General features: G+C 39.4%; 2 protein-coding genes across 4 annotated transcripts; both read left to right on the top strand.

Moving 5' to 3' along the window:
* The first annotated feature begins 1,389 nt into the window (after window positions 1–1,389).
* On the top strand, window positions 1,390–4,495 carry timm10b (translocase of inner mitochondrial membrane 10 homolog B (yeast)). Its single transcript, XM_034140614.1, has 3 exons — window positions 1,390–1,664; window positions 1,746–1,841; window positions 2,519–4,495. Exons 1-3 carry the CDS (start codon window positions 1,638–1,640, stop codon window positions 3,191–3,193), a joined length of 798 nt encoding a protein of 265 aa, XP_033996505.1. The 5' UTR covers window positions 1,390–1,637; the 3' UTR covers window positions 3,194–4,495.
* A 1,676-nt stretch (window positions 4,496–6,171) lies between these two features.
* Window positions 6,172–14,196, top strand: ilk (integrin-linked kinase). Of its 3 annotated transcripts, XM_034140024.1 has the most exons (14): window positions 6,198–6,320; window positions 6,422–6,489; window positions 6,901–7,059; window positions 8,962–9,127; window positions 9,223–9,318; window positions 9,491–9,587; window positions 9,692–9,775; window positions 9,866–9,951; window positions 10,045–10,154; window positions 12,253–12,380; window positions 12,905–13,026; window positions 13,113–13,212; window positions 13,429–13,559; window positions 13,715–14,196. In XM_034140024.1, exons 3-14 carry the CDS (start codon window positions 6,971–6,973, stop codon window positions 13,862–13,864), a joined length of 1,359 nt encoding a protein of 452 aa, XP_033995915.1. In that variant the 5' UTR covers window positions 6,198–6,320; window positions 6,422–6,489; window positions 6,901–6,970; the 3' UTR covers window positions 13,865–14,196. The 3 variants fall into 3 exon arrangements, with proteins under 3 accessions (XP_033995914.1, XP_033995915.1, XP_033995916.1); XM_034140023.1 differs by lacking the exon at window positions 6,422–6,489 and having other exon boundaries at window positions 6,172–6,320; XM_034140025.1 differs by lacking the exon at window positions 6,422–6,489 and having other exon boundaries at window positions 6,927–7,059.
* Window positions 14,197–14,269: the final 73 nt, after the last annotated feature.

Below are 14,269 nucleotides of genomic sequence, written 5' to 3'. Positions count from 1 at the left end.
TTAAAATTCATTAAATTACGTCTGCCACCTTATATATTTATATTTAAGGCTTTACTGATGTGCCACAATAATGTCACCTAGAGTTATTCAGTTAAAATATAAATATTGTGGCTTTCCAAGTTAACATTGATTGATATGACTGCGATTAAATCAGCATATACTTCTGCCAGGGGATGCCACCCCTCAAATTCTCCTGTCACCCTCTTGCCACCCCATGAATATTTTTCTAGATCCGCCCCTGCTTCTGCCTATATGAGGCAGATTATAGCCTATTATGATGCTCACATTTGCAAAGAGTAGCATGGGAAGAAAATCAATTGTTTTAAGTGTAAATAAATAACATATGCTTATAAATTAAGACTTATTACATTCAAACCCATGAAGTGCATTTTTAAAACCAGTACTTTGAAGAAAAACATCTTACATTTCAGTAGGCCTTGTATTTTGGGATATTGATCACTTACCTGTTCAGGTTGCATTCATGGCTCATTCACCAGGAAGACGTTTGGTTAGCTCTTTAGCTTTGTGACTGTGACGACAGTATACAGCAACAAGTAGCTGCCATGCTGTTAAATTCAATAAAAACAATGTTTCAATGGTTAGCTTCAATTAGTTTGTTGAACTTTTACGGTCCAATAATTTCAATTACTGATAATTAAACATTTGACAGAGAAGGCACCCCTCAGAAGGCGTGGATGTCATGATGCTAATGGAACTTAAAGGTGGGGTATGTAATTTATTTCAGAAACACTTTTTGTTATATTCCATGGAATGCTCTTAACATCCCGATAGCAATGAATATATTAAATGCTTTGACAATAAATACATACAAAAATTTCATTTGTGGAAGCCGTAGCGCTGTAAAAAGCACGACCAATCATTTTAGCCGGCCCGGCTAAAATAACTGGATGACCTACCTGCCTGTCAGCCTTCCATCTGTGCACAAACTTATCTCGTGCCCTCATTGGTCATGTGCGCGTTCGTGTGTGTTGGAGGAGGGGCTCTGTAAGGAAGTCTGAAGGAAGGGGCAGATTTTTTCCAGTTGCATATTTTCAAATTCAAGCGCACTCGAGCTGGTTTCTCCAAAATGACCTACCCCACCTTTAATTGCCGGTGTGCTAGTTTTGTAAAAGGGTGATACTTGTAACAATTCTCTAATTTTTTAATAGGAATTAAACAAACATTTGGGCTTCTTACTATAAAGACAATTAAGAAAAAGAACAAATAAATTAATATCTTACAATTAGGTGCAAGTTACTATGTTTGTTTGTCTGGCTGTTTGAGTACAAACTTCGAAAACTGTAACTAATCAAAATAGCATGACTTGTTTTCCTCGTGCTTTCAAACGACCGGAAATGGAACAGAGTGAAGCGTCATTCAGGGCGGAGACGATCCTTTTTTCAAACATGGCAGCTCGCATGTGAATGTCATGCCATCTTAATATATTCCCTGAATCTGTTCATGTTTAGCTACGATAAGTGATCCGTTGGTGCTGACATCTTGCGGAATTGTGATATATTCACCGGAGAGACCTAAGGCTTGGAGAAAACCATAATAACCTTGTTGATTCATTAACGGACCAGCTCTGGATGTTAGCATTTTTAGCTAACCAGCAGTCAACTTAAGACGTGATCACGATGGAGCCTGAAAATCAACTAAGAAATGTAATTAACATGTATATGCAATGTCAGCTACACAAAGTGAACGGTTTTGATGGTAATTTGGGTTGGTTGTGTTTCTTGCAGCTGAGGGACTTCCTTTTGGTTTACAACCGCATGACTGAAGTCTGTTTCCAGAGATGCAGCAGCAACTTCAACTACAGAAGCCTGACGATGGACGAGGTGAGATACATTCACCCATTGCATTTAATTTAACTGATATGTTTCTGTATATAACCTTACTAAACGTGGCTTAAAGTACGTAGCCTGAATACCTGTACATTACACCCATACAACGCAACTGTATGTCTGGTAATTATGAAGAAAAGCATGAGCATTCGTAAGCTGCTGTAAAAACAGACTAATTCTTCAGGATCTCTACATTAAGCCAAAAGAGCAGCAGTTAAGGGGACGTATCATCACATGATAGGCTTTATGATCTGTCTAGAAGTCATCCTTTTTTAATTCATCCCTAACTAAGACTTGTATGAGTTTCAGGTCAGGTCTCTGTGAAGGTCATTGACTTGACATCAGAGTCATAGTCATATTGAAAAGGGTCTCAACCAAACCGCTGCTATAAAGGTGTTAGCATCCTGTTGTCTCAAATTCTTTACTTTAGTTTTTTTGGTTAATATGGCTGTCTTTGGCTCTTTTCTTGCTGTAACAAATGCAAAAAGGTATTCTGATTCTGATCCTGATTTAATATTCACATGGATTGAAAAAAGTATGTTTTACTCCCCCGTTCCGCATTCTTTAGATTAATATTGTATCAACAGCACTTTTCAAACCGTTTTAGTTTTGTTACAAATGGCTTTCTGTTGTTTTCCATTCATCACCTCTTATTGCTGTTGTCTTTCCAGGAGCAATGTGTGGACAGCTGTGCGGGGAAGCTGATTCGCTCCAACCACCGTCTGATGGGCTCCTATGTGCAGCTGATGCCTAAGATGATGCAGCGTCGGGTGGATGAGATGGAGAGCAAGGCGGCAGAAAGTGCCAAGGCTGCAGAGGCCGCTGCTTCTGCAAATGTTGAGCCAGCTGTCACAGAGGCTTCTGCAGCATCTCAAACACCCATCACCTTATCTCCACCCCCAGAAGTAGCCTCAATGTTGGATCAACCTTTTACCTCAATGACGATCGATGATGTCGGAACCGAGGCCCAAAGCTCACTCTTAAAGCCAGCAGGATTGGATATCCAAAATGACTTTGACACTGCTTTTCCCAAATCTACAACTTCAACAGATGTCAGATTATCAGCTGCCTCACCATTCACACCTCTGATTGAGACAGTGAGTCTACCAGCGCCCAATGAAGCTGGCAATGGACCGTCTTACATAGCAAGCTTTCCCCCGCCACCAATAGCTGGTCCCCACTTTGAGTCTGAGATCTCAGCGCCTGTGTTTATGCCATCTAAACCAATATCCTTATCAGAAGATGTTCCCATACCAACAGTAGCTGCTCCTACAGTCTCTAAATCTATTGAAAGCCTGTCAGGCCAAGAGAGACCCCCAGTGGTTCCCCCACCTTCGGACCCTTAATGATGGTCAATCTGGGTCTGAATCAGGTCTCACTGTTAGCAACATGACTACCATGATGAGTAACTCTCACTGGCAGTACATGTGATATTCCCCATATTGCTGAAAAGAATAGTTTATTAATAGTTCAACATAAATTATTAACTAAATCAGAAATGGTTATACATTATATCATGATGGCATATAACATTGTCTGGCTACAGTCATGCTTTTCTTTTTTCATTCTGTAAATTAAAAGTATTTTGCTTTTGCTTGACAACATTAGCAGCTTAAAGACCTCACACAAATTGAGCAGGCGTCGTTATGTTTAGATTTTTTTTAATTTAAACTTAAAAAAAACATTGTTAGATCAACTGCCCTGCAATTTACCAGGAGACAAATGTAAACCCCTATGGAGAGAAAAACATGTTCAAGCATGTCCCTCATGATTATTTAAATATATACAAATATGCAGATATTATAAATCCTTGGTGTATGTGCTTTTATGGTAAAGAAAGAAAGGAGGTTGTTGTAGCAGCAGTGTATATGAGTGTAGGTGTGTGCAAGACAGTTAAACAAATGTTTTAGTAATGGCAGTTTTTGCCATTTAAACTCCACTAGGATCATTCATCAGCCTGGAAGGGGATAGAGGCCTGATTTATGTTTTGGCTTATTTCTGGACTTTAAGTGAATCATATTCAGTCATGATAATTTGTTTTGAAAGGTTACAGTAAATGCAGAAATAAGATTTAACAATAAAAAATTCATTCAGTTTTTCTTGATGTTACATTTTCTTTTGACAACCTTTTTCATTTGTTGTTTGACAAAATTAAATGCCCTCATGCTGCAGGATGCTCAAACTCAGCAGTGGTTTGGGCGTATTCCACTCACTTTCACTGTTGTGGGTGTAAATTCAGTTTATGACCTTCATCACCTTCTCCTCCCATCATTTCCTGTATTTGCACCAAACACGCTACTGTCTATAATCCAGCAGCAAAGCCATGATAAGCAATCTTAAACACCATTCCCATTAGCATCTTACCAAAACCACAAGGTAGTGAAGTTCTTCAGTATAACTGTCAGCTAGGATGTTAAAGGATGCTAGAATAAATGATAAAGATATGAAAGGGGTTCATTAAAACTTATTTTCCAGGTTGGAGAATGTGGTCATGCAATAGTCCAAAATATTAAAACAAATTGTTATTAACATCTTGCTATTGCAACAATAGGCAGACATAACTTATGTACAACCTATAAACATGTCCTAATAAGTTTGGCTCATTGTATTTTTTCCTTTGTTAATGTAATAAAAAATGTCAGGTGATATATTGTTGTGATTTTCTACTCTCAAGCTTTGGTATTGGCCTCAAAAATCCACTTCCTGTCAGTCTCCATGCAACAGGCCTTTATTATAGAAGATAGCCTGACTTGTCATAGTACATGTTTTAAGTAACATTTAACTTTGCGCTGTTCTATTCAAGTGTGACGATAAGTCCTGACAAGTGTAACAGCGAGCCAGCATGCACAAACCAGCACTCTGAGACTAAAGCGGCTACATAGCATTCAGATGAAATAATTCGTTACATGATTTACACTCCTCTCATTCCTGCTGTGACAGTTCAGAATAGCTTCTGTAAATCTTATTAAAATCACTACTGAAAAACATCAAGGCAGACCAATATGTCAGTCATGTCGGATATTTTCTTATGACAGATTGATAGTATCAGTATATATGTTGGCCAACAAGTTGCAAGAAACCTAGGAAATGTTTACAGTAAATTAGACACAGGCTCAACATTACGTGATAGCCACAAGAGAGCACTGACGCATGTGTAAGAAATCACGAGAACCAGTTATCCTTCCAAAGCAGGGACATATGGGAAATCTACATTATTACAGCAACAAAAAGAAGCAGTGTTATTTCGCAGCAACGTTTTTTTCTGTTGTTATCTGTTGTAAATTATTAGTAAGACCAGCATTTAACTACTGTGAATAGTACTTCTGCTATAAATAGAAATAACATAATAAATAAATAAAAAATAAGAATCAAATGCTAACGTTTAAACAAAATATAAACATAAATACATTGTCTAGTATTGGCTCTATCTCAAATGATTGGTAAACTGCGGAGTTTAAGTACATTTACTCAAGTACTGTACTTAAGTACACTTTTGAGATACTTGTACTTTACTTGAGTATTTCCATTTTATGCTATATTGTACTTCTACACCTCAGAGGTCAATCGTGTACTTTTACTCCACTACATTTATTTAATACCTTTAGTTACTTTTCAGATTTGGATTCATAATGTGAAATATAATCAACACTGAAATAAGACTTTAGTTACACCTGGAGTCACAAGCCAACCTGCAGGATCAAAGTTATTACGTGTGCATAATAAGTACTTTTGGTAGTCTAAGTATATTTTAATGCTAACACTTTTTTACTCGAGTAACGTTTTGAATGCAGGACTTTTACTTGTAACAGAGTATTCCGACACTCTGGTACTTTTACTCAAGTACAAGATCTGAGTACTTCTCCCAACTGTGAGGAAACGAATATTCAATCAATAATAATACCTGTGGATTGTATGTGTGTCTTCAAGAGGTTTGTTTTTCATATTCAGGCATTTGGAAAATATGTTATTCATGTATGAAATGAAAAAATGAAAGAATAAATGAATGCTTAATAGGCCTACATGTCCTAAAGCGGGTCTACTTCCTTTAATTTAATATTCTGTTCTTATATCATATTCTATTTACATGTATATAGACTTATTTTTTATTTTATGTTGCATTGTTGGAGGAGCTCAGGTCAGAAGAATGTAATTGCCGTTTCTACACTGTAGCTTATGTGCATATGACAATAAAACCTTTGAAATTGAATTTGAACATCCCTAGGTATGTTCGCCCTCGTGTTGTTATGCAGCATCAGCGCATAGCCTCCAGCAGGGGGCGATGCTGGGTCGCTGTCCTGGGACAGGCTGCCAGTAGCAGGGCTGACTCCTCACCAGTAGCCGCATATACTCCGAGGAGCGGGGCGTGGACTGGAGTGGACTCAGACAAACTATTCTCTGCTCTTAAATTTGAGGAGACGACCGACTTTCGGAAAAATAAAAGAAACTGACAAGAAATCGATCGATTCGCAGCTGGTAAGAGTTTTAACTAAGTTAACGTATGCGTTTTGTTTCCATTGTGTGTGAGGAAGTTGTGTTGTGGATGTCCAACTTCACTTTTGACTTTTTAACAATAGATTTCAAAAGTGATCCCAAAGGCCAGCCCATACGATTTCCACGGAGGAGGATAGAGCAAAGGGGAAATGTAGGAATGTGCAGCTATTTCAGGATTTGACTTTATAATTTCACATCTGGTTGGATGTTTATGTTTCTCTGTGCATCAGATAGTGTTTATGTTGCATTTAACAATAAGTGACTTAAAGATTGGTCAGCTATTACAATTCATGTTTAGCCTTACACTAATAAAACAAAAGACAAACTAATAAATACAGATGTTGCTTTTGACACATTGCCACACAGGGGTTGATGCATACATTCATATGGAAATGGACCTAATAGAAGTCAACCTATGCTCAAAAGACAATGAGTGATGTCTGTTTACCTACATCAGTGTCCTGAAATATGTGCAATACCTGGCAACATCTTTTGTACAGACCTCCAGGAGCTTAACCAAAACAAATTTATAAAAGGAGTCTTTGTGTAATATATTTTGTAGGCTACATGTTCCTGATCTCAAAAGAGATTGAAAGAGCAAGCAGACAAGAGAGGCGACCCGCAGCATAACCATGGATGACATCTTCACACAGTGTCGAGAAGGGAACTCTGTTGCTGTTCGTCTGTGGTTGGACAACACAGAGAATGACCTCAACTTGGGGTAAGCAGATATACCATCACCATTCAACAAAAATACATACAGCTTTGGTGATGAATGCCTTGTTCTTCTCTGAGATTTGAGAGTCTAGCTTTCTCTGCAATGATAAATTGAGTGCGGCCCTCCAATGAATGGAGTTGACGTTGTATCAAACGCACCTCATTTGGTAGGGAGGCTGAGTAATTCTGTGCTGGAGTGTGTGCGTGCGTGCATACTGTACAGAGCAATCCTTGGCACATTAGAGGTAGTCAAATACTTTCCATATTGTGCTCTCCCTGCAACTCCACACTCTGCTGAACGTCATCCAGCTTTGGTAATTCTAGTCCACTTTTTTCCTTGGAAATGTCTCCTTATGATGTCATCCCTCAAAACTGTGTGTGTATAAAAAGAAGTGGGCAATCCGTTGAGGTTGTGGGTTAAATGACCTACACTCATCCTACACCAGACTGAAAAAGTATCACAGACTTAAGCTGGAATTTCTGAGTTAAAACAGAAAATGTATCACTAGTAAATCTGATAATCACATAACCATTTTAAATAGAATATGTGGAGTTTTTATACTGTTGTTCAGACTAAACAACCACTTTGAAGATGTCACCCTATTGTCTCGGAACAATGATGGACTTTTATATTACATTAGTGACATGTTAAAAATAAATATTATTAAATGTAAGTGTTAGACAAATTTACAATGGTCCCAAGTTAAAGCCCTATTAGATATTATAGGATATACACACCACTTCTGCCTGTTTACATAATTTCCTTGAGCCACAAGACCTCACTGCTAAAGACCTCGGTTATCTCATTCTTGGGCCAGGCCATATATGTGCAGCTTGTTGACGTTGACTTTGAGTGCTGCAGAGCTGCTAGCCAACCACGCAACAGCCAAGGCCATTTCCTCTGTTCAACTCCATACAGGGCCAGGCCCTCGCTGACAGAGCATCTCCGGCAGCTAGCTGCAATCCCACATAAACATCTGAGAGACCAGTCATTATGCTGGAGGCCGGCTTTAGCTGTAAATCTGAAGAGGCTCAATGGTTTGTGTGAAACAGTCCTTTTTTCCCCTTCAGAATATCCAATAATGTGTAATAAGTGTCATATGTTGGTGGGAAAATACCCAATTATGTGAGTGAGTCCACCAAGACAAACATTAAATGCCCCTCCTGAAGACACCGGGAACAAAAAGAGAGGGAGGCTCACAGAGAATGTAGCTGAAGATTCCTCTGTGTATTTTCCGCTCTGTCATTCCTGAGTTTTTTTACCGTTACTTATTATAGCACACAGGGTTAGTCAGACTATGAGCTGTCTGTCCACAGTGCTGGATCAGAATTGGCAGAGAATGTGACTAACTGCTACTTCACTTCAGTGTGAGCTAGTACTGCAGCCATTTCCTACAGGCTATACAAGCCCTGTTGAGGTTTATTGTCAAACAGAGTGTAGTGTTTTTGGCTTTGCAGGAAGCTGCGAGGAGCCCCAGCAGCTGCCTCGGGGTCAGCCAATGTAAAGGAGTCACTCGGGTGAAGGGGCCGGTCACACATAGGTGACAGCCCGGCTCCCTGTAGACTGCAGCAGTGCCATGTACGCTGTCTTCGTGTTGGCATTTTTGCGTATGTTAGCAGGCATTCCAGGTCCGCCAGACATATTTATCACAGGGCCAGGCCTCATATGCGTAAACGCTGCAGGCGGCACGGGAAAGCATGTGCTTAAGTCTAAATAAAGATTGGAAGGTAGTCGGTGTGAGAACCTGAACCCAGTTATTAAGATAACAGCCTCCTACAGTATGCATGTTTTTGGGGACAACTAACCTCCAAATAATTCATCTTAAAGAAATATTCAAATTAAGTGTGTCAAACCAAGTTTATCACTTGGCAAATATTAACTATCCTCCTGTGCCTTGTGTTTTAGTGATGATCATGGCTTCAGTCCCCTCCACTGGGCGTGCAGGGAAGGGAGGAGCGGAGTTGTTGACATGCTCATCATGAGAGGCGCTCGTATTAATGTGATGAACCGAGGAGACGATACCCCGTTGCACCTCGCTTCCAGTCATGGACATAAAGATATTGTGGCAAAGGTAAACATACTTTGGTTACAGCTGGACTATTTATGCCCTGTTTACACTGCCTGGGAGGTTTAATTTGACTTACTTTATGACATGTTTAATGCCAGCTGATTCAGTGCAAAGCCGACCCCAATACAGTCAACGAGCATGGGAACACGCCACTCCACTACGCCTGCTTCTGGGGCAAAGACGAGGTGGCTGAGGTACAGTACAAAATACAAATAAACAGATACTTTGCACTTCTTTTAGCACAATCAAGTCCCTCTTCTGGGGAGAAATGGACACTACAGTTCCTTTTATATCAGTGTAGTTGCATTTAATCCAAATCCTATTCCTCAAATCTAATCTATAATAAATATAACCCCTATTTTCTAGGACCTGGTGAACATTGGTGCCCAGGTGTGTGTGTGTAACAGGTATGGACAGACACCAATGGACAAGGCCAAGCCTCACCTAAAACAGCTGCTTCAAGGTCAGAGGTCATTTCAAGGAATATTTTCTTAGAATAGTGAATCATTAATGTCAAAAAGAAATTGCTCACATCTCTCTTCTGGTATTATTACTTCTTTTATATAGAAAAGGGAGAGAAAATGGGCCAGAATATGTCCAAAGTCCCCTATAAAGAAAAGTTCTGGAAGGGCACCATGCGAACACGACCTCGTGAGTAACGTTCATTTGATAAAAAGGAACAAAGTCATCGTATCAAATTGAAATATTTGTTTCATTATTCCTTTTTTGGGCCCTTTTTAGGTAACGGGACTCTCAACAAGCAGGCTGGTATTGATTATAAGCAGCTTTCGCTCCTGGCAAAAATCAATGAAAACCAGTCCGGTGAGGTCAGTGGAACTCTTTATTTACTGCCATGTCAGTCTTTTTTATTCTCTTTACAGCTCCTCGGTTTTTGACTTGACTGTGTGCTCTCTCTGTAGTTATGGCAGGGTCGGTGGCAAGGGGATGAGATTATAGTGAAGGTGCTACAGGTGAGAGACTGGACCACCAGGAAGAGCAGAGACTTCAATGAGGAGCATCCAAAACTCAGGTAATTTCAACCTGGTATCTTAATAAATAAAGAGTAGTAGGGGTGGTATCGGTTGACTATTATCAGTATTTCTGGTTGTGTATGCTAGGGCTGCACAATATTTTTTTTTTAATCGCAACGTCAACTGCAAACTTTTTTGAATAAGTTAAAAGACAGATTCAATTGAAAATGTTTCAAAGCGTAATGTTTTACTTTCAAATGTATTCTTTTTTGCATTGGTGTTAAGTTAAAGGTAGGGTAGGTAAGTTTGAGAAACCGGCTCGAGTGTGCTAGAATTTGAAAATACACAACCGGAGAAAATCTGCCACTTCCTTATAGAGCCCCTCCTCCAACACACACGAACGCGCACATGACCAATGAGGGCACGAGATAAGTTTGTGCACAGATGGAAGGCTGACAGGCAGGTAGGCCATCCAGTTATTTTAGCCGGGCCGGCTAAAATGATTGGTCGTGCTTTTTACAGTATTACGGCTTCCACAGATGACATTTTTTTATGGATTTTTTGTCAAAGCACTTAAGATATTCATTGCTATCGGGATGTTAAGAGCATTCCATGGAATATAATAAAAAGTGTATCTCGAGCCGGCTTCTCAAACTTACCTACCCCACCTTTAAATGTTCAATTTGTTCAGTAAAGGATGTTGAGAATAATTCCCTTTATTTTGTATTTTAGCAAGTATCCAAATTTCCCCTCTGGGATTAAAAAAAGTTGATAAAGACCTTGATCTTGAAGTATTGAAAGTAATATCCTTTTCACAATATTCAACCACATTATTGCATTATGATTTTCCTCATGTTGTGCGGCCATTCTGTCTGCACACAGAATTGAATACCGGGGTTCATTTGTTGGCATCACATGATTGCATGCTGTCAAACTGATTGCTCACAAAAAACAGAGGCTATTACATTTGTTAATGCTGTTTAAAACTCATAAAAGCCTGTTTATCTAAACCATAAATAGTCTAACACATCCTGGTAACCAAAGGGCTTCTGTGAGGATGGATGTGATTGATTGGTGGCCATTGAGGTTGCCGTGGTCAAAGAGAATTCAGGATCTGGTGCAGGATTCTTGTGCAACGAGAAGAGGAGTTTTTCCTGCTAGAGGTCAAGAACATGGGTTGTGGATGTTGGCAGCTGTTTTTGATGCATTCTGCTCTACAATCGGAAAAGCAAATTCCAGAAACCTCCCCCATCAAAATAATAATGTAATACATCATAACGTAGAATTCAATCAATTACAGTGGAAAAAAAAAAAATGTCAATCCTGTTTGTCATATTAATGTTCTTGTGTAAGTGTATTGTGCTTTTACTGGCTGCTGCACCCTATTATTGCCCAAAAGGCAGAAAAATGTGCCTTTGGTTACATTGTAGTATGTACAGACAATTTCAAGAGAAGTTATGCAGGCATGTTAAGACACGTGTCCTAGGGCCCACAAAAACACATATGCATTAGTGAATCATTTTTGACATAATTATTGGCGGTTTGATTGCATAGTTTAAAAGCAGCAACTCACATGCAAGTGTCACATGGATTCATACAGAAATTCCAAATGAATTATAATAAATCAACAAAAATTATGCAACGGTGTAAATCAAACAAGCAAAACACAGCATAAAGGAACACATTTCAAACTGGCCAAGCTTAATAATTACACCCAACAGAATCCAGTGACATAAAAACAATCACAGCCAAATCTCAATAGTAAACAAATAAAGAAACCCTTGATCAGCCAATTCAAATAAGGAACCCCAGCAGAAAGGCTGAGTGTGGAGGTGGTAGATCTTAGCAGTTCAGTCCCTGTTGTCTTTTAAGATTTGAAGCATACGCATGGAAGTACTTGGGATGACCATGATACAATATTTAGAGACACTTATTGGGCTGTATTGCAAAAATGAAAAAGCTTCATCCTAACTCTAAAGAGCCTGAGGGACTCACATGATACAAATGGGAAGCCTTTTGAAGAGTTGAGCAAGCTTTAAGGACATTTCTTGTCTTAAGGTTGAAGTTGTTCATTTCTAACCATCTGAGAAAGCCCTCTGTGTTCTAAGATTACATAATGTACTTTTATTTCTCTCTCTTTCTATCTTGCCTCCATAGAATTTTTTCCCATCCAAACATCCTGCCTGTTCTTGGGGCCTGTCAGGCTCCTCCCTCCCCTCACCCCATCGTCATCACCCACTACATGCCATACGGATCCCTCTTCAACATACTGCACCAGGGCACAAGTAAGTCATTTGTGTTTATATACATGTATACAATCACATTGGCTAAATTTCACATTTAAAGGTCACCTATTATGCTAAATCCACTTGTTCATGTCTTTTCAACATCAACATGTGTCCCCTCTGTGTAAAGAGATTCTGAAAGTTTCAGGAAAAAAGATTCTCTCTCTTTTTGTCCTGATCCATTTATATAAAAACCTGTCTGAAAATGAGCTGATCAGATTATCACCTGAATCTCCTCCTAGAGCACCATTGTGTTCTTTTGAACCAAATCTCTCTCAGAGGGGCGTGGGGAGTGGCTCCTTATTTTCATCTAAAGTAACAGACAGAGAATCAGCACTTTTGAAACAGGGCTGAAACAGAGGGGATTATGGGATGCTGCAATGCATGATATGTTTGGTATTTCGAGCCAAACACTTCAGAGACATGTTTTGTATATATCCGAGACCTATAATATATTGATGAAAAAGAGTATAATAGGAGACCTTTAAGTTATCATTTTTGTCTTTTTTCCTTTTCTTCCTCAGCTTTGGTGGTGGACCAAAACCAAGCAGTGAAGTTTGCATTGGACATTGCCAGTGGCATGGCTTTCCTCCACACCTTGGAACCAATGGTTTCACGGCTTTACCTCAACAGTAAGCATGTCATGGTAAGACTGACTTAGAAGCAACCAATGGTTTAGTCTATTAGTTAATGGTATACTGTGAGTTACAAGCTGATGTGGTTCATTTGCAGATCGATGAGGACATGACAGCCAGGATAAGCATGTCAGATGCTAAGTTCTCCTTCCAGTGTCCTGGTCGTATGTACTCTCCGGCATGGATGGCTCCTGAAGGTATTTACCCCTTTTCTCCTTCTTTCTTCTCTTTCCCTCCACCTTCTTCCTCCTCTGACTTTATGAGTCATTAAGTAAGGAACATACTGTACTATATAATTTAGTCGCAGTAAAGTGGTCGTCATCTGGTGTGTTGCCGTTGTTACAAAATAAAAACAAACCAACAAATTAGTTGCCCGCTGTGTTTTATGGTTTTCTTATCCCTCTGGTTTTCAGCCCTGCAGAAGAGGCCTGAAGATATTAACAGAAGGTCGGCTGACATGTGGAGCTTTGCGGTGTTACTGTGGGAGCTGGTTACCAGAGAGGTCCCCTTTGCTGACCTCTCACAGATGGAGATAGGCATGAAGGTAAGTGGGCACAGTATTTATCTACCCACAGGCCTGGTACTGTGTGTTCACATATCTGTATTACTCAAAGATTGCGCGACAAATACCATACAGTACCTTCAAAGTATTCCAGGGCTTTTTCTGGTTTCTGACTTTGTATCTTTGTCACTTTGCAGGTGGCTCTTGAAGGTCTTCGGCCAACCATTCCCCCAGGGATTTCTCCTCATATTTGTAAGCTGATGAGGCTCTGCATGAACGAAGACCCGGCAAAGAGACCCAAGTTTGACATGATCGTCCCCATCCTGGACAAGATGCAAGACAAGTGAACGTCTTTCCTGCGACCTGTACACTGCTATTACCATGTTTTATCATCCAACCACTCTATCTTCACTTCAATCATGTATCTGCTAAGCTACTGTAAATAATGTCAGAGACCACTTACGCTACACAACTCAAACAATAACTATATTTTTGCTTTACCTGTATAATTTAAATCTGAGGTATAAATGTTCTTTTGCCTATGTGCTTTTTTATTATGACGCGTTCACTGAAATATTGGTGATGAGTCAGACTGAAACAGATCCAAAGAAATGTGTAAAGACAGAATGCTTTTATACACATTAACCAATACCAAAAACAATAAATGTTTTATATTTATGACAAATCCTTGTTTTTTATTTTTATTTTGAGACAGTATCTTCTTGATGTATAACACCTAACGCTTACAAAAT

This window comes from Trematomus bernacchii, unplaced genomic scaffold (genome assembly GCF_902827165.1).
Source record: "Trematomus bernacchii unplaced genomic scaffold, fTreBer1.1, whole genome shotgun sequence".
Classification (NCBI taxonomy): Eukaryota; Metazoa; Chordata; class Actinopteri; order Perciformes; family Nototheniidae; genus Trematomus; species Trematomus bernacchii.
This window is presented reverse-complemented; position numbering and strand designations above follow the sequence as displayed.

Coding starts and splice junctions, on each gene's coding strand:
- timm10b (XM_034140614.1), top strand. CDS start 1,638: ATGGAGCCTGAAAATCAACTAAGAAAT. Junction 1,665..1,745: donor CTGAAAATCAACTAAGAAAT/GTAATTAACATG, acceptor TGTTTCTTGCAG/CTGAGGGACTTCCTTTTGGT. Junction 1,842..2,518: donor GAAGCCTGACGATGGACGAG/GTGAGATACATT, acceptor TTGTCTTTCCAG/GAGCAATGTGTGGACAGCTG.
- ilk (XM_034140023.1), top strand. CDS start 6,971: ATGGATGACATCTTCACACAGTGTCGAGAAGGGAACTCTGTTGCTGTT. Junction 9,128..9,222: donor ATAAAGATATTGTGGCAAAG/GTAAACATACTT, acceptor GTTTAATGCCAG/CTGATTCAGTGCAAAGCCGA. Junction 9,588..9,691: donor CCTAAAACAGCTGCTTCAAG/GTCAGAGGTCAT, acceptor TCTTTTATATAG/AAAAGGGAGAGAAAATGGGC.